This window comes from Salvelinus fontinalis, chromosome 26 (genome assembly GCF_029448725.1).
Source record: "Salvelinus fontinalis isolate EN_2023a chromosome 26, ASM2944872v1, whole genome shotgun sequence".
NCBI lineage: Eukaryota > Metazoa > Chordata > Actinopteri > Salmoniformes > Salmonidae > Salvelinus > Salvelinus fontinalis.
Genome location: NC_074690.1, coordinates 24,761,682 through 24,783,498, shown reverse-complemented (window position 1 = coordinate 24,783,498; position 21,817 = coordinate 24,761,682). Strand labels below are relative to the sequence as shown.

The 21,817-nt window shown below is 42.4% G+C and overlaps 1 protein-coding gene across 4 annotated transcripts in view; it reads right to left on the bottom strand.

The window, feature by feature from the left end:
* Positions 1-17,293, bottom strand: part of LOC129823985 (extended synaptotagmin-2-B-like) — a 48,802-nt gene extending 31,509 nt beyond the window's left edge. For 3 of the 4 annotated variants that reach the window (XM_055883203.1, XM_055883204.1, XM_055883205.1), the window contains exons 1-3: positions 17,110-17,293; positions 16,389-16,809; positions 201-242 (exon numbers count right to left, since the gene is read on the bottom strand). In XM_055883203.1, the coding sequence (XP_055739178.1) occupies positions 201-242; positions 16,389-16,802 (456 nt within the window). In that variant the 5' untranslated portion in view covers positions 16,803-16,809; positions 17,110-17,293. The remainder of the gene's footprint in view (positions 1-200; positions 243-16,388; positions 16,810-17,109) is intronic. The other variant, XM_055883206.1, reaches the window with a different exon arrangement.
* Positions 17,294-21,817: the final 4,524 nt, after the last annotated feature.

The window sequence follows — 21,817 nt, the reverse complement described above, 5'->3', positions numbered from 1 at the left end:
TCTGTGCTTGACTGAGCTTGCCTGGCTTGATGGACCAATACGATAGTCCCAAAACTGCAAAAACCCACTAATCTGGCACTAGGCAGGCTAGATGAAACAAAGTATTTAAACGATTTTGAACGTATTTGAAAGATCGTATTTGAACCCAGGTCTGGTTGGTGTACTGTAGGACAACGCACTGCAGTGAAGACGTTCAGTACCTTGTTGAGCCATTCCACTCGCTCCACATCTGGAAAATGAACCTGGAATGAAGAGAATAATGGATCAGTTCATATTCGTTCAAAATGTGAGCTGTCTGCAGAGATGCTGTGGGGTAGATGAAAAGAATGTCACAATGTCATTACAGGTTGGTCAACAGTTTGACATTAAAACAGACATTCAATAAAGACTATAGGGACAATAGTCTAACACAATTGACATATTGACAGGATCAATCAAATAAAATCTGTCACATTCTTCGTAAACAACAGGTGTAGACTAACAGTGAAATGCTTACTTACGGGCCCTTCCCAACAATGCAGAGAGAAAAGTTATATTTAATACAAGGAATACATACACAATGAGTAACATTAACTTTGCTACATAAAACGGGATACACCTGTACTTTGAGTTGTATGATGATTGTATACTAGTAATACAGTCTAATTACATCTATATGAAAACACAACATATCACCTTCGTTTGGTTTGGTAGTAGTGTTTAATGGTGCTAAAGCAGCACGTCTAAAGCTCAGATGAAAGGGCTGATTCTGTGCATTGATTCAAAGACGAGGCTGCAGTATTTGGGGTCTCAGGCTGACAGCATGAGAACAGCACCAAGCCGCTCAGAGATAGCTGAGGCAGGGAGTCGACTGTGACAGATAAGCAGTTAGATTTACATAACTACCAGACAGACAGAGCTTCTGCAGGCAGGCTTAGGCTGAGTCCCAAATGGTACGCAATTCCCTATATACAGTGCATTCGGAAAGTATTCAGACCCATTTCATTTTTGCACATTTTGTTACGTTACAACCTAATTCCATAATGGACTCAGTTTTTCCCCTCATAAATCTACACACAATACCTCATCAGGACGAAGCAAAAACAGGTTTAGACATTTTTGCAAATGTATTAAAATTAAAACTGAAATATCACATTTACATACAGTACCAGTCAAAAGTTAACACACCTACTCATTCAGGGGTTTCTTATTTTTACTATTTTCTACACTGTAGAATAATAGTGAAGACATCAAAACTATGAAATAACACATGGAATCATGTAAACAAAAAAAGCGTTAAACAAATAAAAATATATTTTATATTTGAGATTCTTCAAATAGCCACCCTTTGCCTTGATGACAGATTTGCACACTCTTGGCATTCTCTTAACTAGCTTCATGAGGAACGCTTTTCCAATATTCTTGAAGGGGTTCCCACATATGCTGAGCACTTGTTGGCTGCTTTGCCTTCACTCTGCGGTCCAACCCATTCCAAAACATCTCAATTGGGTTGAGGTTGGGTGATTGTGGAGGCCAGGCCATCTGATGCAGCACTCCATCCCTCTCCCTCTTGGTCAAATAGCCCTTACACAGCCTGGGAGGTGTGTTTTGGGTCAATGTCCTGTTGAAAAACAAATGATAGTCCCACTAAGCGCAAACCAGATGGGATGGCATATCGCTGCAGAATGCTGTGGTAGCCATGCTGGTTAAGTATGCCATGAATTCTAAATAAATCACTGACACTGTCTCCAGCAAAGCAAAGCACCTCTTCCTCCAAGCTTCACGATGGGAACCACACATGCGGAGATCATCTGTTCACCTACTCTGCGTCTCACAAAGACATGGCGGTTGGAACCAAAAATCTCAAATTTGGAAAAAGCACAGATTCCCACCGGTCTAATGTCCATCGCTCATGTTTCTTGGCCCAAGCAAGTCTATTTTTATTGGTGTCCTTTAGTAGTGGTTTCTTTGCAGCAATTCGACCATGAAGGCCTGATTCATGCAGTCTCCTCTGAACAGTTGATGTTGAGATGTGTCTGTTATTTTAACTCTGTGAAGCATTTATTTGGGCTGCAATTTCTGAGGCTGGCAGCTCTAATGAACTTATCCTCTGCAGCAGAGGTGACTCTGGGTCTTCTTTTCCTGTGGCAGACCTCATGAGAGCCAGTTATCATATATGTAGAAAATAGGAAAAATAAAGAAAAACCATGGAATGAGTAGGTGTCCAAACTTTTAACTGGTACTGTAAGTATTCAGACTCTTTACTCAGTACTTTGTTGAAGCACTTTTTGCAACAATTACAGCCTTGAGTCTTTTTGGGTAGTGCACTACAAGCTTGGCACACCTGTATTTCGGGAGTTTCTCCCATTCTCCTCAGTAGATTCTCTCAAGCTCTGTCAGGTTGGAGGGGGAGCGTTGCTGCACAGCTATTTTCAGGTCTCTCCAGAGATGTTCAATCGGGTTGAAGTACGGGCTCTGGCTGGGCCACTAAAGGACATTCAGAGACTTATCCAAGACAATGCAGGAGTGGCTTCAAGACGTGTGCTTAGGGTCATTGTCCTGTTGGAAGGTGAACCTTTGCCCCAGTCTGAGGTGCTGAGCGCTCCGGAGCAGGTTTTCATCAAGGATCTCTGTACTTTGTTCCGTTCATCTTCTCCTTGATCCTGATTAGTCTCCTAGTGGGCTGTCATGTGTCTTTTACTGAGGAGTGGCTTCCATCTGGCCACTCTACCATAAAGGCCTGATTGGTGGAGTTCTGCAGAGATGGTTGTCCTTCTGGAAGGTTCTCCCATCTCCACAGAGGAACTCTGGAGCTCTGTCAGAGTGACCATCGGGTTCTTGGTCAACTCACTGACCCGTCTCCCCCAATTGCTTGGCCCGGTGGACAGCTCTAGGAAGAGTCTTGGTGGTTCCAAACTTCTTCCATTGAAGAGTGATGGCCCCTGGGTTCTTGGGGACCTTCAATGCTGCAGACATTTTCTGGTACCCTTCCCCAGATCTATTCCTCGACACAATCCTGTCTCTGAACTCTACAGACAATTACTTACACCTCATGGCTTGGTTTTGATCTGACACGCACTGTCAAATGTGTGACCTTATATTAGACAGGTGTGTGCCTTTCCAAATCATGTCCAATCAATTTAATTTATCACAGGTGGACTCCAAGTTGTAGAAACATCAAGGATGATCAATGCATTCAGAGCTCAATTTTGAGTCTCATAGCAAAGGGTCTGAATACTTAAGGAAATAAGGTATCCGTTTTTTTTTTTAATACATTCACAACTTTTTTCCCTCGCTTTGTCATTATGGAGTATGGTGTGTAGATTGATGAGGAAATGTTTTATTTATTCCATTTTAGAATAAGGCTGTAACGTTAAAAAAATGTGGAAAAGGTCAATGGGTCTGAATACTTTCCGAATGCACTGTATAGTGCATTACACTGTATAGGGCACCTTTAGGAATGGACAAACATTCATGCCAAACACACACACAGATGTTTGAAGAGCAACCCTGGGCTCATTTTGAGGTAGAGAGATTAACTCAATGTGCACTGGGCAGGGTCCTTAGGATGTACTCAACACAGACTACATCAGTTCAATGATGAAAGGAACCATACTGTATCATAGTAGTAATGAAGTGTTACTTAAACTAGCATTGATGTGTATGTTTGGCTCATATGTAAGAGTCTCAGCATGACTCCCTGTATAAATAAATGTTAAAAGGCCTAGTGCAGTCAAAAACGTGATATTCGGCATCCCGAGTGGCGCAGTGGTCTAAGGCACTGCATCGCAGTGGCAGCTGTGCCAATAGAGAATCTGGGTTGGAGTCCAGGCTCTGTCGCAGCCAGCCGTGACTGGGAGACCCATGGGGCGGCGCACAATTGGCCCAGCGTCGTCCGGGTTAGGGGAGGGTTTAGCCGGCAGGGATGTCCTTGTCCCATCGTGCACTGGCGGGCCGGGCGCAGTGCACGCTGACACGGTTGCCAGGTGTACAGTGTTTCCTCCGACACATTGGTGCGGCTGGCTTCCGGGTTAAGTGGGCATTGTGTCAAGAAACAGTGCGGCTTGGTTGAGTTGTGTTTCGGGGGACGCACGGCTCTCGACCTTCGCGTCTCCCAAGTCTGTATGCGAGTTGCAGCGATTAGACAAGACTTACTACCAATTGGATACCACGAAATTGGGGAGAAAAAGGGATAAACATTTTTTTACATTTAAATGTGATATTCCTGTGTCTTATATACACAGAGTGTACAAAACATTAGGAACACCTTACTAAAATTGACTTTTTTGTTTCCCCATCCCAACTCAGACCACTCCCAGTCCTACCAACCCCTTTTGCCCTCAGAACAGTCTCAGTTCGTTGGGGCATGGACACAACAAGGTCTCAAAAGCATTCCACAGGGATGCTGGCCCATGTTGGCCCATGTTTTTAATCCCAGCCCCCCATCCCCGCAGGAGGCCTTTTGACTTTGATACCGTCATTGTAAATAAGAATTTGTTCTTAACTGACTTGCCTAGTTTAATAAAGGCTAAATAAAATCAAAATGTTGACTCCAATGTTTCACACAGTTGTGCCAAGTTGGTTGGATGTCCTTTGGGTGAAGGAACATTGAGGCACATGGGAAATTGTTGAGTGTGAAAAACTCAGCAGCATTGCAGTTAACACACTCAAACCAGTGTGCCTGGCACCTACTACCATACTCCGTTCAAAGGCACTTACATCTTTTGTCTTGCCCATTCACCCTCAGAATGGCACACATACACAATCCATGTCTCAAGGCTTAAAAATCCTTCTTTAACCTGTCTCCTCCCCTTCATCTACAATGATTGAAGTAGATTTAACATCAATAAGAGCTGCCCCAACTGGCAGCTCGCGAGCCAAGGTGGTTTTATTTGCCCCCTTCCAAATTTTCTGAGTCCAAAAAACATTTTGTTGGTGTGGAATTTTCATTGCTGGACATAAGACTAAAAACACCAGGAAATCAGCACCAAGTGATTTTAATTTAAGAAATCTGTTCCCAAGTCTTCCCACGCATAATTGAGACACGTGATAGTATACAAATGTAAGCAAGGTTTGAAATTATTTTGTTTTAGTGAAACATTACATCTGTTTGCAAATTGACCACAAGAACCCCAGTCTACAAATTAGAAGAAAAAAGAAATAAAAAAAATCGGTCCACGGCTGAATCTAGTTGATGATCCTTGGTCTATTTCATGGAAATAGTTCCTAATGTTTTGTACACTCAGTGTATTTTTCCACACTAAATTGTTGGAATAATACTGTGAAATTGTGAAAATTATGATAATGCCCTTTTAGTGAAAGAGCTGTTTGAAAAGACCGCCTGAAACTTCAGCCTGTTTTGGTGGTATGGAGTTTGTCTGCCTGGTGACAACACCAGTAGGTAAATTAGTTAGAGAGTTCCAAACCACTCTGCCAATAACAGCTTGTTTTCTGTTTCCCCATCCCAACTCAGACCACTCCCAGTCCTACCAAATTCTTGCTTGATAAATTGCTCTCGCAAAGAAGCTTTTTTTACTTGACTGTAAGATCATGTTTATAAAACGCAATACCATGAACACAAACATCCTGGCATAAGTCTGAAGAATACTGTACAATGACATTTTTGTTTTCCATGACAACTCCGATGCTGTGACACAATGAGGAAACCTATTAATTTCACAGACTAAAAAAAAAAGATACAAAAAAAGAGTTCCCCCTTCAATTACACATTGCCAGACCACTTTTCATTCCTTTTTAGGGTCTGTAGAATAACAGTAGAGGTTGCCTAGCAGCATATTCCAGCCTGCGTTGAGAGTGAGAGATCCCCACAGCTAGTGGAAAAGAAAAGCAGAAGTTCACAGTAATTCCTCACAGGAGGAAAGCCAGCAGCTCTGACTCATTGTCAAGCTATTTCCTGGTTTGACTGAACAGTCAGTCTGATGGAATATGGTTTCCAACCAACAGACTCAGAGTGCATCAGCTTTAGTACCCCAGACAACACACCACAGTCAACAACAGAGTAGTCTGAATAACAGAAAACTGTCACACAATTAAACTGTGTGAAACTGTCAGACAAGTCACGATGCAACTGCTAAAACTCTTTCTGATTCTGAACATAAACTTGTCAGATATTTAGAAAACTCATTCAACCCTGACTAATCTTAGCCAGTATGAATATACTGAATAGCTCATGGAGCTGTGTCTTCTCAATGTATGTAAATATAATACTAATCTCATATCTCAGCAGCCATGAAGAGGAGCAATGTGGTCATCCCTCTCCTTATGACAGCTCATGGGAGAATCAAGCTGGGATGTTTCCCAAATGGCAACCTATTCCCCATATTGTGCTTAGAAACCTGGTTAAAACAAGTGTACTATATAAGGAATAGGGTGCCATTTGGGAAGAAGCCCTTCTGACAGCCCATGGGAGTCGTTCTGGCCTGGTGGAACCACAATCCCACAGAACAGCTGTTTAGAAATCCAGACCAGGGCAGCTAGATAGGGGTCATCGTCTCCTTCACTCACACACAAACACTATGCAATACCATGCTAAATCAGTGGACATTTACCATTAGAGGACTAATTTATGAGTTTACAGTATATTACAATTTCATTATTGTTGTTGGAGGGAAACTGTATAACAAAAATGAAATTGTAATATACTGTAATGGTGCTAGACACGGCAATACAAACTGTCTTGCTCTCACCAGCTATTTACATTTTGTTGGGTAGGAGAGAACAGAACATGTGACTGGTGGTTCCCTCAGAATAATGAATTTGTGACAGAGGTCACTATTATTATAGCCTAGTACGAACCGTCCTGATCTCGCGAGCTTAAGACGAGGCTAGTATTATTATATCAGATTGCCATGGCTTCACCAAAACAAAGGTCCTAGTGTCATGAAACTATCACACATGCACTCATATATTCTGTTCTGTAACGAGGTCAAAAGTGACTCTGACACAGGCCCGAACTGTGTCAGAGGCATTACAGATCAGGTCAAAAGTGACTGCTTCAATTTCCAAGGGAGATTCTCGTTTGTCCTCTCTCCTCCATGACCCGGAAACCAATAAGTGGTTGAGGAGAGAGCCAATTTGTTTATAGGCGAACAAATGAGGTTGCTCCCCTTCTCCATTACCTACTTCAGAGGATTCACAATAGTATCCTCACGGCAGGTAGCGCAGAAGTGTTTTATAATCATCCACATCCCCTTTAAAATCAGCTGTTGTCAAAGGAGAAAAGCTAGCACACATTTAAGTTTTACGCTAATTATCTTTTAATCTATAAAAATGCCTTGCACAACTACCTACAGAACATTTGTTTATCATTTTACACATTTATTTTGGTATTCCACCCCTGTAACTCTAATTTGACTGATGATGCACAAGTGGAAAAGGAGAGTCATTACATACAAGCGCATTTATTTCCTCTACTCGATTACCTTTGACATTTTTCAAAAAGAGGCAAGGACAGGAAGGAGTTAGCAAAACTAATTAAGAATCGTCCAACTCAATCAGAAGATGCACATTCAGCAATTTCTGTACCATGGAAAATAGTCAGGTCAGTCGGATAGCAATATATCATTGGTGGACAGTCAATAGCGCAGGACAAGTCATACTATATCACAAGACAGTTGTTCCCACCTATATTTAGGCCCTCAGGGTGGTGTGGGGCGGGACCCATAATCACCACAGGAGCCAAAGAGAGCCATTGTGGGGGGTATCAAATCACAGGCAGAACTTCACGGGCCTTTGTGGAAAATGATCTACGGTATGGCAATTACATAGTAACGGAATTATGCTGAGATTGGTATACATTTTAAAATAATCTCAAACAAAAACCATTGATTTAACAAAACCATACAACGCTATGCACAATGAGTACTTAACAATTTACACTAAAAGTTTTAGAAAAAACATTTACAGGAAGAACTGTGGGAATAAAGTTGTAACAGAATAAAACTGAGGGAGATTTTACCATATTTCTATTACCAAATTTTGCATCCGTATAATTTTTCCAGTAAATGTTTTTTAAGCAGCAAATAGAGTTGTATGGTTTGTTAAACGTTGAAATCAATGGTTTTAGTTGAGCAAACATTTTAAAGTGAAAAATCTGAGTCTCAGTGGAATTGCCCAGTATGTACCATACCATTAGAGCAACTAGAGCAGAACTAGATCACACACAACAGTGCATTCGGAAAGTATTCAGACCCTTTCACTTTTTCCACATTGTTACATTACAGCCTTATTCTAACATTTATTAAATCGCCCCCCCCCCCCCCATCAATCTCCACACAATATCCGATAATGACATATCCTATTTTTGCTTTTAGAAATTTTAGCAAATTTATTACAAATAAAAAACTGAAATAACACATTTACATTAGTATTCAGACCCTTTACTCAGCACTTTGATGAAGCACCTTTGGCAGCAATTACAGCCTCGAGTCTTCTTGGGTATAATGTTACAAGCTTGGCACACCTGTATTTGGAGAGTTTCTCACCTTCTCTGCAGATCCTCTCATGCTCTGTCAGGTTGGATAGGGAGCGTCACTGCACAGCTATTTCCAGGTCTCTCCAGAGACATTCAATCGGGTTCAAGTCCGGGCTCTGGCTGGGCCACTCAAGGACGTTCAGAGACTTGTCCCGAAACCACTCCTGCGTTGTCCTGTTGGAAGGTGAATCTGTGCCCCAGTCTGAGGTCCTGAGCAGATTTTCAAGGATCTCTCTGTACTTTGAGGGGACAAGTCTCCCTCAATACTCACTAGTTTCCCAGTCCCTGCAGCTGAAAAACATCCCCACAGCATGATGCTACTACCACCATGCTTTACCATAGGGATGGTGCCAGGTTTCTTCCAGACGTGACACTTGGCAATCAGGCCAAAGAGTTCAATCTTGGTTTCATCAGACCAGAGAATCAGACCAGAGAATCAAACTCCAAGCGGGCTGTTTAATTTATTTTATTTAACTAGGTAAGTCAGTTTAGAACAAATTCTTATTTACAAACCCTAACCCCTATTGGACACCCAATCATGGCCGGATGTGATACAGCCTGGAATCGAACCAGGGTCTGTAGTGACACCTCTAGCACTGAGATGCAGTGCCTTAGACCGTTGCGCCACTCGGGAGCCTGGCTGTCATGTGCCTTTTATTGAAAGTGGCTTCTGTCTGGCCACTCGACCATAAAGACCTGATCGGTGGAGTGCTGCATAGATGGTTGTCCTTCTGGAAGGTTCTCCCATCCCCACAGAGGACCTCTGGAGCTCTGCCAGCGTGACCATCAGGTTCTTGGTCACCTCCCTGACCTTCTCCCCCGATTGTACAGGAAGAGTCTTGGTGGTTCCAAACTTTTTCTAATAAAGAAGGATGAAAGCCACTGGACCTTCAATGCTGCAGACATTTTTTAGTCCCTTTCCCAGAACTGTGCCTCGACACAATCCTGTCTCGGAGCTCTATGGACAATTCCTTCAACATCATGGTTTGATTTTTGCTCTGACATGCACTGTCAACTGTGGGACCTTATATAGACAGGTGGGTGCCTTTCCAAATCACGTCCAATCAATTGAATTTACCACAGGTGGACTCCAATAAAGTTGTAGAAACACTTCAAGGATGATCAATGGTAACAGGATGCACCTGAGCTCAATTTCAAGTCTCATAGCAGGATCTGAATATTTATGTAGACATGGTATTTTAGTTAATTATTTTGTATACATTTTCAAAATGTATAAAAACCTGTTTTCACTTTGTGATTATGGGGGAAAATGGAATTTAATCAATTTTAGAATAAGGCACAAAGGTAACAAAATGTGGAAAAAGTAAAGGGGTCTGAATACTTTCCCGATAGCACTATATTGTATACAGACAACTCAGGAAAGGGATTTAATCTTACGGTAGTAAATACACATAGTAGGCTAATTTAACAAGGCTCTAAATCACCTTGTAAAACTAACTTCACATAGGCCTAAGTGTCCTCCCTTCCTCTTCAGTGACAAGAAACTTTCATTTGTTTGCTTCAGTTACTGATTTGCCTGCCTGCTTAGAAGACACTGTGTGTGTGACACACCTCTGCTCTTGGCAAGTCACAAAGCACAGGGCCACAAGCTAACAATACAGGCCTAGCAAATAGAACATGATAGGTCTACTGGAACGTTTGAAATGTGATACAAATATCTAACCGTTATCAACTCAAATTCAAGCCTGTAAAAGCTTTGAGATGCTTCCGTCACAGCTCTCTATTTTGCTGTGTGTGTTTTCCCTACATCATCCATAAACTCGTCACAGTCACATTATCCAGTGAGTGAGCACTGTGATGACTGGACTGTCTTTTTCTCCAAAGTCACTGACAGTCTCATCACTCCCATGAGAGGAGACTGTGTGTGGAGGGGGTCTGGGTCATATTCAACAGCAGTACATGACTTCTGTTTGAACACGACTGCAGGTTTGAGCGAGTTAAACAGGGCTTATTCTCTACTCCCTTTAGTCAGAGGCAGAACTCAAGAGCACAATGCTCTGTTCAACACTCATCGCTCCCATAAGACTGTGAAGGAAGTCACGGTCATAAAACAGCACAGGACCTGGATATTTGAAAGACTCAAACAAGGCCTATTCTCCCTGTAGTCAGAGGCAGAGCACAGCAGCATAAGGCTCTCTGTTCGACACACCACTGGACTGACTGCCCCACCCTTTGGCACATCACAGAGGGAGGCCCCACCCATGGCCATTATGACACACCATTAGAGAGCATAACAGAACAAGAGAGAGAAACCTCTACTCTATATAGACCATTTGACTAGACCAGTGCTTTCCTATGGTACACGGAACCCCAAGTAGTGCATGTTTTGGCTTTTGCCTTAGCACTACAAAGATGATTCAAATAAATCATCTAATCATCAAACTTAAATTATTTGAAAGAGCTGTGTAATGCTAGGGTAAAAACCAAAGCATGCACCCTTTGGGGTCCCGAGTACCAAGTTTGGGAAACGCTGGATTAGACCTATATTTTGGAGGATGTATTTTGCTACACTTTAAACAGTTTTTTCCCCTTGACAGCTTTACCTAATTACAGTCCAGCGATCCTGTTGTAAAAGAACTGAGGCCCAGTCAACCAGGGACAGACATGCCAGTCATGAACAGATTTATACTGACCTGAGCTCTACCCTCAGATATCAATCGTCTGTCTTTTAAAAGGTTTCAAACTGAAAAATTTGCCAATCTTAAGATTGCCAACTACTACTTGCATTGTTTTTGTGCATTATGTTCACAAAAGGATAACATAATATGATAACATAAAGCTTCACAGTATATCATAATAGCAATATTGTAATATGTTAACATGCTATTCAAATGTACTGTACATATACACTACCATTCAGTTTGGGGGTCACTTAGAAATGTCCTTGTTTTTGAAAGAAAAACATTTTTTTTGTCCATTAAAATAACATAAAATTGATCAGAAATACAGTGTAGACATTGTTAATGTTGAAATTACTATTGTAGCTGGAAACGACAGATTTTTTATGGAATATGTACATAGGAGTACAGAGGCCCATCATCAGCAACCATCACTCCTGTGTTCCAATGGCAAGTTGTTAGCTAATCCAAGTTTATTATTTTAAAAGGATAATTGATCATTAGAAAACCCTTTTGCAATTATGTTAGCACAGCTGAAAATTGTTGTCCTGATTAAAGAAACAATAAAACTGGCCTTCTTTAGACTAGTTGAGTATCTGGAGCATCAGCATTTGTGGGTTCAATTACAGGCTCACAATGACTTTCTTTTGAAACTCGTCAATCTATTCTTGTTCTGAGAAATTAAGGCTATTCCATGTGAGAAATTGCCAAGAAACTGAAGATCTCATACAACACTATGTACTACTCCCTTCACAGAACAGCGCAAACTGGCTCTAACCAGAATAGAAAGAGTGGGAGGCCCCGGTGCACAACTGAGCAAGAGGACAAGTACATGAGTGGGTCTAGTTTGAGAAACAGACGCCTCACAAGTTCTCAACTGGCAGCTTCATTAAATAGTACCCACAAAATACCCGTCTCAACGTCAATAGTGAAGAGATGACTCCAGGATGCTGGCCTTCTAGCTAGAAAATACAGTTCTTGGGAAGTGTGTGCTTCTTTCTGTCAAATTGTTTTAACAAAACAGTCCACAAAACTACCACATCGCCTATCATGCCTCATTCCAGGCATATTTGCTGAAACAACTAGCATGCCTGTGTCCCAAGTAGCACCTTATACCCTTTGTAATGCACAGGGCCTATAGGACTCTGGTTAAATGTAGTGACCTATGTAGGTAATAGGGTGCCATTTTGGACATAGTCAGAGAGGGCATGGGTCACCGATACCAAGGCCTGCTGCATTTGTTTAATAAAGCTCCAACAATTGTATTGTGGATCACATCACAATCAATGCCACCAATCCTGACAGACAATCACTAGTAAGAAACAAGCACTTTCTAAATGTCAGACTCTGGAGCAGGTTTCTGACAATAACCAAGACAAGTTGTGTCTGGAATTGATTGTGCTACATACTTAACCAAAGCTGCCCGTACTTGCCCTAGCTTAGAGTGAAATGTCAAAACCTGTCAGATCTACAATAAGTACCCATTACAGGGCATAGAAATACCTGAATAAATTAGGTGGGTTCGGGAGAATAGAAAGTAATAATCCCATCAGATCACATAGCCTATCAGAGCCCTAGCACACACAAACTGCATAAGTATTCAGACCCTTTGTTTAGGCAACCCTAAACTAATTCAGGAGTAAAATGTGGCTTAACAAATCACATAATAAGTTACATGAATTCAATCTGTGTGAAATAATCAGGGTTGTCAAGATATTTGAATGACTAACCCTTCCTCTGTCCCCCATACATGCAACATCTGTAAGGTCCCTCAGTCAAGTATTGAATTTCAAGCACTGATTCAACTACAAAGACCATGGTCTTTCGAAAGCCTCATAAAGAAGGGCAGTGATTGGTAGATGGGTAACAATAACAAATCAGACATTGAACATCTCTTTAAGCATGGTCAAGTTAATAATGCTGTGGATGATGTATTAAGCCACCCAGACACATCAAAGATAGTCTTCCTTCTGAACTGAGCTGCAGGACAGGAATTAAACTGCTCAGTTATGTTACCATGAGGCCATTGGTGATTTTAAAAACAGCTAGAGTTCAATGATTGTGATGGGAAAAAACTGAGGATGGATAAATAACACTGTAGTGACTCCACAAAATACAAATATACAGAATAAAAATATTCCAAAACATGAATCTTGTATGCATCAAGGCACTAAAGTAATACTGAAAAATATGTAATAAAACAAACACAGCAAAGGAATACACTTTTTGGCCTAAATGCAAAGCCTTATGTTTGGGGAAAAAAATCCAACACATCACTGAGTAACTGCCTCCTTATTTTCAAGCATGGTGGTGGCTGCTTGACATGGTACAGTATGGGTATGTTGACATCAGCAAATACTGGAGAGTTTTTGCAGAATAAAAAGAAACATGGAGCTAAACACAGGCAAAATCCTTGAAGAAAACCTGCTTTACACCAGGGACTGGGAGAGGAATTCACCTTTCAGCAGAACAATAACCTACAACACAAGGACAAATCTTCACTGAAGTTCGTTACCAAGAAGACAATGAATTTCTCAGCGGCCAAGTTACAGTTTTGAATTAAATCTGTTTGAAAATCCCCAAGATCTTGACAGAGCTTGAAGAATTGAGGGGGGAAAAAATATGGACAATTATTACACAATCCAGGTGTGCAAAGCTCTTAGACACCCAAGAAGGCTTACAGCTGATCGATGCTGTAAGGTGATTCTAACATGTATTGACACAGGTAGCTGAATACTTATGCAACAATTATACTTTAGTTATTTCATTTTTATTCGTCTTTAAAAAAAAAATATATATAAATAATAATGTCTTCCACTTTGACAGAGTATTTTGTGTAAATTGTTGACAAAAAATTACAATTAAATCAATTTGAATCCCACTTTTTAACACAAAATGTGAAAAAATCCAAGTGGTCCAAATACTTTCGCAAGGCACTGTATATGTGCATAGCTACCTCAATTACCTCGTACCCCTGCACATCGACTCAGTACTGATACTCACTGTATATGTGCATAGCTACCTCAATTACCTCGTACCCCTGTACATCGACTCAGTACTGATACTCACTGTATATGTGCATAGCTACCTCAATTACCTCGTACCCCTGTACATCGACTCAGTACTGATACTCACTGTATATGTGCATAGCTACCTCAATTACCTCGTACCCCTGCACATCGACTCAGTACTGATACTCACTGTATATGTGCATAGCTACCTCAATTACCTCGTACCCCTGCACATCGACTCAGTACTGATACTCACTGTATATGTGCATAGCTACCTCAATTACCTCGTACCCCTGTACATCGACTCAGTACTGATACTCACTGTATATGTGCATAGCTACCTCAATTACCTCGTACCCCTGTACATCGACTCAGTACTGATACTCACTGTATATGTGCATAGCTACCTCAATTACCTCGTACCCCCGCACATCGACTCAGTACTGATACTCACTGTATATGTGCATAGCTACCTCAATTACCTCGTACCCCCGCACATCGACTCAGTACTGATACTCACTGTATATGTGCATAGCTACCTCAATTACCTCGTACCCCCGCACATCGACTCAGTACTGATACTCACTGTATATGTGCATAGCTACCTCAATTACCTCGTACCCCCGCACATCGACTCAGTACTGATACTCACTGTATATGTGCATAGCTACCTCAATTACCTCGTACCCCCGCACATCGACTCAGTACTGATACTCACTGTATATGTGCATAGCTACCTCAATTACCTCGTACCCCCGTACATCGACTCAGTACTGATACTCACTGTATATGTGCATAGCTACCTCAATTACCTCGTACCCCCGTACATCGACTCAGTACTGATACTCACTGTATATGTGCATAGCTACCTCAATTACCTCGTACCCCCGCACATCGACTCAGTACTGATACTCACTGTATATGTGCATAGCTACCTCAATTACCTCGTACCCCCGCACATCGACTCAGTACTGATACTCACTGTATATGTGCATAGCTACCTCAATTACCTCGTACCCCCGCACATCGACTCAGTACTGATACTCACTGTATATGTGCATAGCTACCTCAATTACCTCGTACCCCCGCACATCGACTCAGTACTGATACTCACTGTATATGTGCATAGCTACCTCAATTACCTCGTACCCCCGCACATCGACTCAGTACTGATACTCACTGTATATGTGCATAGTTACCTCAATTACCTCGTACCCCCGCACATCGACTCAGTACTGATACTCACTGTATATGTGCATAGCTACCTCAATTACCTCGTACCCCTGCACATCGACTCAGTACTGATACTCACTGTATATGTGCATAGCTACCTCAATTACCTCGTACCCCTGCACATCGACTCAGTACTGATACTCACTGTATATGTGCATAGCTACCTCAATTACCTCGTACCCCTGCACATCGACTCAGTACTGATACTCACTGTATATGTGCATAGCTACCTCAATTACCTCGTACCCCTGCACATCGACTCAGTACTGATACTCACTGTATATGTGCATAGCTACCTCAATTACCTCGTACCCCTGCACATCGACTCAGTACTGATACTCACTGTATATGTGCATAGCTACCTCAATTACCTCGTACCCCTGCACATCGACTCAGTACTGATACTCACTGTATATATAGCCATGTGTCACTTTTTATTTTTAATTGGATCTTTCTTTTATTGTTGGAAAAGGACCCGCATTTCACTGTTAGTCTACATCTTTCGTTTATGATGCATGTGACAAATTATTTGAGCATAAAACCATTATATATATTTTTTACTTAAGCCAGTTAAAAGGAGTTGGGTGGATCACCTCTTAGTGTCAGACTGTTGCTCGATTGATATATTGCCGAATCTCAATCTTTTGGAGTTCAGCCATATTCTCCTCCCTCCCTTATAGTATAACTAAACCAGGCCATCCTCAGAAGAAACTCAGAACTTCTGACACAGCAGGTACATGGGGTCAGTACAGATCTAGATAGCTACTCTGATTGCCATGGGCTATATGGACCGTTTACAATTCGACTGTCCATGAGGGCTGTTGAGCAGTATACTGTCAACCACAGTGATGTGGGGAAAGTGAACTGCGGTTTCAAGTTGTGAAACAATCACGTTGATTAGCAACACTAATCTGGATGGGGGGGATACCATTGACAATACTATTCATCTGTAACACCTGACCAGGAAAAAAAGTTGTTAGCTATGTTAGAAGCTTTAAAATGTTTAACTCAATAAAACAAAGTCATTCTTACCCATGGTGGCAACTCAGAGGTCGACAAATGTTGTTTGACAGTTTTCTCTTCATGCTCCAAGAACGCCAAGGCACGAGTCAGTCTGTTGTTTTTATGCCCTTGATTTTTTCTCCACCAGAAAAAGATGGCAAGCCCTATTAGAACCCAACTGAAGCTGAACTCAAAATATCCCAACACATAAATGGGAAAAATAACGATGAAGGTCTTGGCAAATTTCATCCACATCCGAGTGGCGTCTGTGACGGAGGACTGTGGCTCATCTCCCAGTTCCACCGGGGCGATTGGGGTCGTAGGGCTGACTGGAGGGCTCGGCGTTGTCGGTCCATTTTCCTTGGCTGTTGTTGATCCTGTGGAAATTGTCTTTCCAGAATCCGCTCCTTGAGCTCCACTGTTTGCCGCTGCCGCTCTTCTCATTTCCACTCTACAAAGAAGTTTCAGAAGAGAGAGCAGAATAAGCGATAGACATAAAACATTTTACATACACAATGTATATTCTACAATGTAACAACAACACGCTGACAAGTCAAAATGTTGCAACCACAGGCGCTGGAATAATTATGATTGATGTAATCATAGTAGTTAGTTCAGAGCGAAGGGCTCAGCGACCTGTCAATCTGCTCCGTGGTTTATGAAGGAGTTTCCTAACAGTCGCAAATTAACCGCTATTTCGCCAAACTTGTGTTAACCTTTTTTATTAAATAACATAAATACTCTTCCTCACCCGTTTCCGTATTCGACATCCGTAATCCTTTGAATTCAGTGTACCAGTCCCGTACACTGTATGGGTTCCTTCGACTAGTTAAGTTTCCAATGTAGCCCAATAATCCCTTAACCACATCCTGCTTTAGAGTGCGTTTCTCTTCTACACGCACACAACACAATATGACCAGCCCCCTTCTAATTTTTCTAACAGGAAATTGTCATTGTCAAGATAGGTCAAACACAGGGAGGGATTTTTGAAAATAGGATTTCCAAGCGCCATCTCGTGGATACTTGGCTCGTGCACACTCGTACAGTGCAATTACTTATTATTCTGAACCAACAGAATAGTCTAATAATCTATTTTCCAACATCAAATATTTAGGGTTGCTATAAAAGTATGGTAGTACAACTAGTAGAGAGTATGGGATGCAGCAGTGGCTTTTTACTGTGTACTGTACCTGTCATCTATGATCACACCGTGCACAAAACATAATGTACTAAGGTATTTTGTCCACTAGATGCCAATAGAGACTTGAAACTGTGCCGTAGCCTATAACTAAGCACTATTGAATGTGCCAATTACCAGTTGTTGGTAAGTTGCATGGATAATAGTAGTTGGAACAGATCATTCATTACCAAGGTATAATCATACTGAAATTATTAGAATGATAGATTCCAATGATCTAGGCTACAATATAGGGACCCTGTGATAGTATCACTGTCTACACAGTCCGTTGCCTATGCCATATAGGATATTTTGAATGGGCTATCAGTTAAAATAGTAGACAGGACAGCAGTCCCTGAATGGTAGAGTATGATACAAGATGTCAAAGAATCTGATGGTCTTCGAATGTTGAAATGACATTGTATACATCTCCAGCTACATTAACCATACATGGAAGCTGATAGAGTATAGGTATAGACATCCTGAATAGAGCCCTCATAGGACTGATGCAGTGGATTAAATATATATGCGCAGTGCCCACTTATCCCAGAAGCCAGCAGCACCAATGTGTGGGAGGAAACACCTTACACCGTGTCAGCGTGAACTGTGCCCCGCCGGCCACAGGAGTCGCTACTGCACGATGGGACAAGGACATCCCTGCTGGCCAAACCCTCCCCTAACCCGGACGACGCTGGGCCAATTGTGCGCTGCCCCATGGGTCTCCCGGTCACGGCCGGATACGAGGGAGTCTGGACTCGAACCTAGAATCTCTAGCGGCACAGCAACTACTGCGCCACTCGGGAGGCCGCAGTGGGGTAAATACAACCACCATTGAAACACACAATTGTGTGGCATCCCTGTAGCCCTATTGACATTCATATAATCTGATACCATCTGATATGGTGATGCATGAACAAATATAATAAAATGATTCAATTTCTATGGCAGGAACAGTTCTATTCAAGAAATGCCTGCAATGGATTTAACTGATTGCAGTTGTAGGTGCATTGCTATATATCTCATATGTAGAATTTGAAGTGAATGTACAAGCTCTTTGTATAGCCATCATCAAGCAAGGTACACTCTTAGAATTTTTTTTTCAAATCAAATCAAGTACAACAGGTGTAGACCTTTCCATTAAATGTTTACTTACCAACAATGCAGGTGTAAGAAAATAGAGTTAAGAAAAAATGTATTAAATAAATAAAGTAAAACCATTTTCAATAATAAGTAACACAAACAGTATCAAGTCAATGTGCGGGGTACATGTTAGTCGAGGTAATTTGTACATGTAGGTAGTGGTAAAGTGACGATGCATAGAAAATAAACAGCCAGTAGCAGAAAAGTAAAAAGAAAGGGGTGGGGGGTCAAGGCAAGTATTCCGGGTGACCATTGTATTAATTGTTAAGCAGCCTTATGACTTGGTGGTAGAAGCTGTTAAGGAGCCTTTTGGACCTAGACTTGGCCCTCCGGTACCACTTGGCGTGCAGTAGCAGAGAAAACAGTCTATGACTTGGGTGATGGTAGACAATGACAATTATTTGGGCCTTCCTCTGACACCGCCTAGTATATAGGCCCTGGATGGCAGGAAGCTTGGCCCCAGTGATGTACAAAGATGTACGCACTACCCGCTGTAGTGCCTTGCGGTCGGAGGCCGAGGAGTTGCCATACCAGGCAGTGATGCAACCAGTCAGGATGCTATCGATGGTGCAGCTGTAAAACCTTTTGAGGATCTGAGGACCCATGCAGTCTCCTGAGGGGAATAGGTTTTGTCGTGTCCTCTTCACGACTGTCTTGGTGTGCTTGGACCATATTAGTTTGTTGGTGATGTTGGTGATGTTCCAAGGAACTTGAAGCTCTCAACCTGCTCCAATGCAGCCCCGTCGAATAGAATGGGGTGTGCTCGGTCTTCCTTTTCCTGTAGTCCACAATCATCTCCTTTGTCTTGATCACGTTGAGGGAGAGGTTGTTGTCCTGGCACCACACGGCCGTGTCTCTGACCTCCTCCCTATAGGCTGTCTCATCGTTGTCGGTGATCAGACCTACCACTGTTGTGTCATCGGCAAACTTAATGATGGTGTTGGAGTCGTGCCTGGCCGTGCAGTCATGAGTGAACAGGGAGTACAGAAGGGGACTGAGCACACACCTCTGAGGGGCCCCTGTGTTGAGGATCAGCATGGCGGATGTGTTGTTACCTACCCTTACCACCTGGGGTCAGGAAGCCCATGATCCAGTTGCAGAAGGAGGTGTTTAGTCCCAGTGTTCTTAGCTTAGTGATGAGCTTTGTGGGCACTATGGTGTTGAACACTGAGCTGTATTCAATGAATAGCATTCTCACATAGGTGTTTCTTTTGTCCTGGTGAGAAAGGGCTGTGTGGAGGGCAATAGAGATTGCATCATCTGTGGATCTGTTAGGGTGTAATGCAAATTGGAGTGGGTCTAGGGTTTCTGGGATAACAGTGCTGATGTGAGCCATGACCAGCTTTTCAAAGCACTTCATGGCTACAGATGTGAGTGCTTCTGGTGGGTTGTCATTTAGGCAGGTTACCTTAGTGTTCTTGTGCACAGGGACTATGGTGGTCTACTTGAGACATGTTGGTATTACAGACTCAGACAGGGAGAGGTTGAAAATGTCAGTGAAGACACTTGCCAGTTGGTCAGCGCATGCTCGGAGTACACATCCTGTGAATGTTGACCTGTTTAAAGGTCTTACTCCCAACGGTTGTGGAGAGCGTGATCACACAGTCGTCCGGAACAGCTGAGGCTTTCATGCATGTTTCAGTGTTGCTTGCCTCGAAGCGAGCATACAAGTGATTTAGCTCGTCTGATAGGCTCATGTCACTGGGTAGCTCACGGCTGTGCTTCCCAATGTAGTCTGTAATAGTTTGCAAGCCCTGCCACATCCGACGAGTGTCGGAGCCGGTGTAGTACGATTTGATCTTAGTCCTGTATTGACGCTTTGCCTGTTTGATGGTTCGTCAGAGGGCATAGCGGGATTTCTTATAAGTTTCCGGGTTAGAGTAGAGTCCCGCTCCTTGAAAGTGGCAGCTCTACTCTTTAGCTCAGTGCGGATGTTGCCTGTAATTCAGCTTCTGGTTGGGGTATGTACGTACACTGTGGGGACAGCATCATCAATGCACTTATTGATGAAGCCAGTGACTTATGTGGTGTACTCCTCAGTGCCGTCGGAAGAATCCCGGAACATATTCCAGTCTGTGCTAGCAAAACAGTCCTGTAGCTTAGCACCGAGTCACTGGTGCTTCCTGCTTTAATTTTTGCTTGTAAGCAGGAATCAGGAGGATGGAATTATGGTCAGATTTGCCAAATGGAGGGCAAGGGAGAGCTTTGTAGTCGTCTCTGTGTGTGGAGTAAAGGTGGTTTACTCCACTGGTTGCACATTTAACATGCTGGTGGAAATTTGGTAAAACAGATTTAAGTTTCCCTGCATTAAAGTCACCGGCCACTAGGAGCGCTGCCTCTGGATGAGCGTTTTCCTGTTTGCTTATGGCGGTATACAGCTCATTGAGTGCAGTCTTATTGCCAGCATCAGTCTGTGGTGGTATGTAGACAGCTATGAACATTTACAGATGAAAACTCTCTAGGTAAATAGTGTGGTCTACAGCTTATCATGACATACTCTACCTCATGTGAGCAAAACCTTGAGACTTCCTTAGATATCGTGTACCAGCTGTTATTTACAAATATACAAAGACCGCCACCCCTCGTCTTACCAGAGGTTGCTGTTCTATCCTGCCGATACAGTGTAAAACCCGCCCGCTGTATGATATTCATGTCGTCATTCATCCACGACTCGGTGAAACATAAGATATTACAGTTTTTAATGTCCCGTTGGTAGTTTAATCTTACTCGTAGGTCATTTATTTTATTTTCCAATGACTGCATGTTTGCCAATAGAACGGATGGCAGTGGGGTTTTACTCGCTTGCCTACGAATTCTGAGAAGGCCGCCCGACCTGCGCCCCCTTTTTCTCTGTCTTCTCTTCACGCAAATGACGAGATGTGGGACTGTTCCCGGGAAACAGTATATCCTTCAAGTCGGACTCGTCGGACTCGTTAAAGGAAAAAGCTTCTACCAGTTTGTGGTGAGTAATCGCTGTTCTGATGTCCACAAGTTATTTTTGTCATAAGAGATGGTAGCAGCAACATTATGTACAAAATAAGTTAAAAAATAAGTTAAAAACAACGCAAAAAAATTAACAAAAGAAAACATCAACCATTCTCTCTCTACAGCTTATCATGAGGTACTCTTATCATGAGGTAAG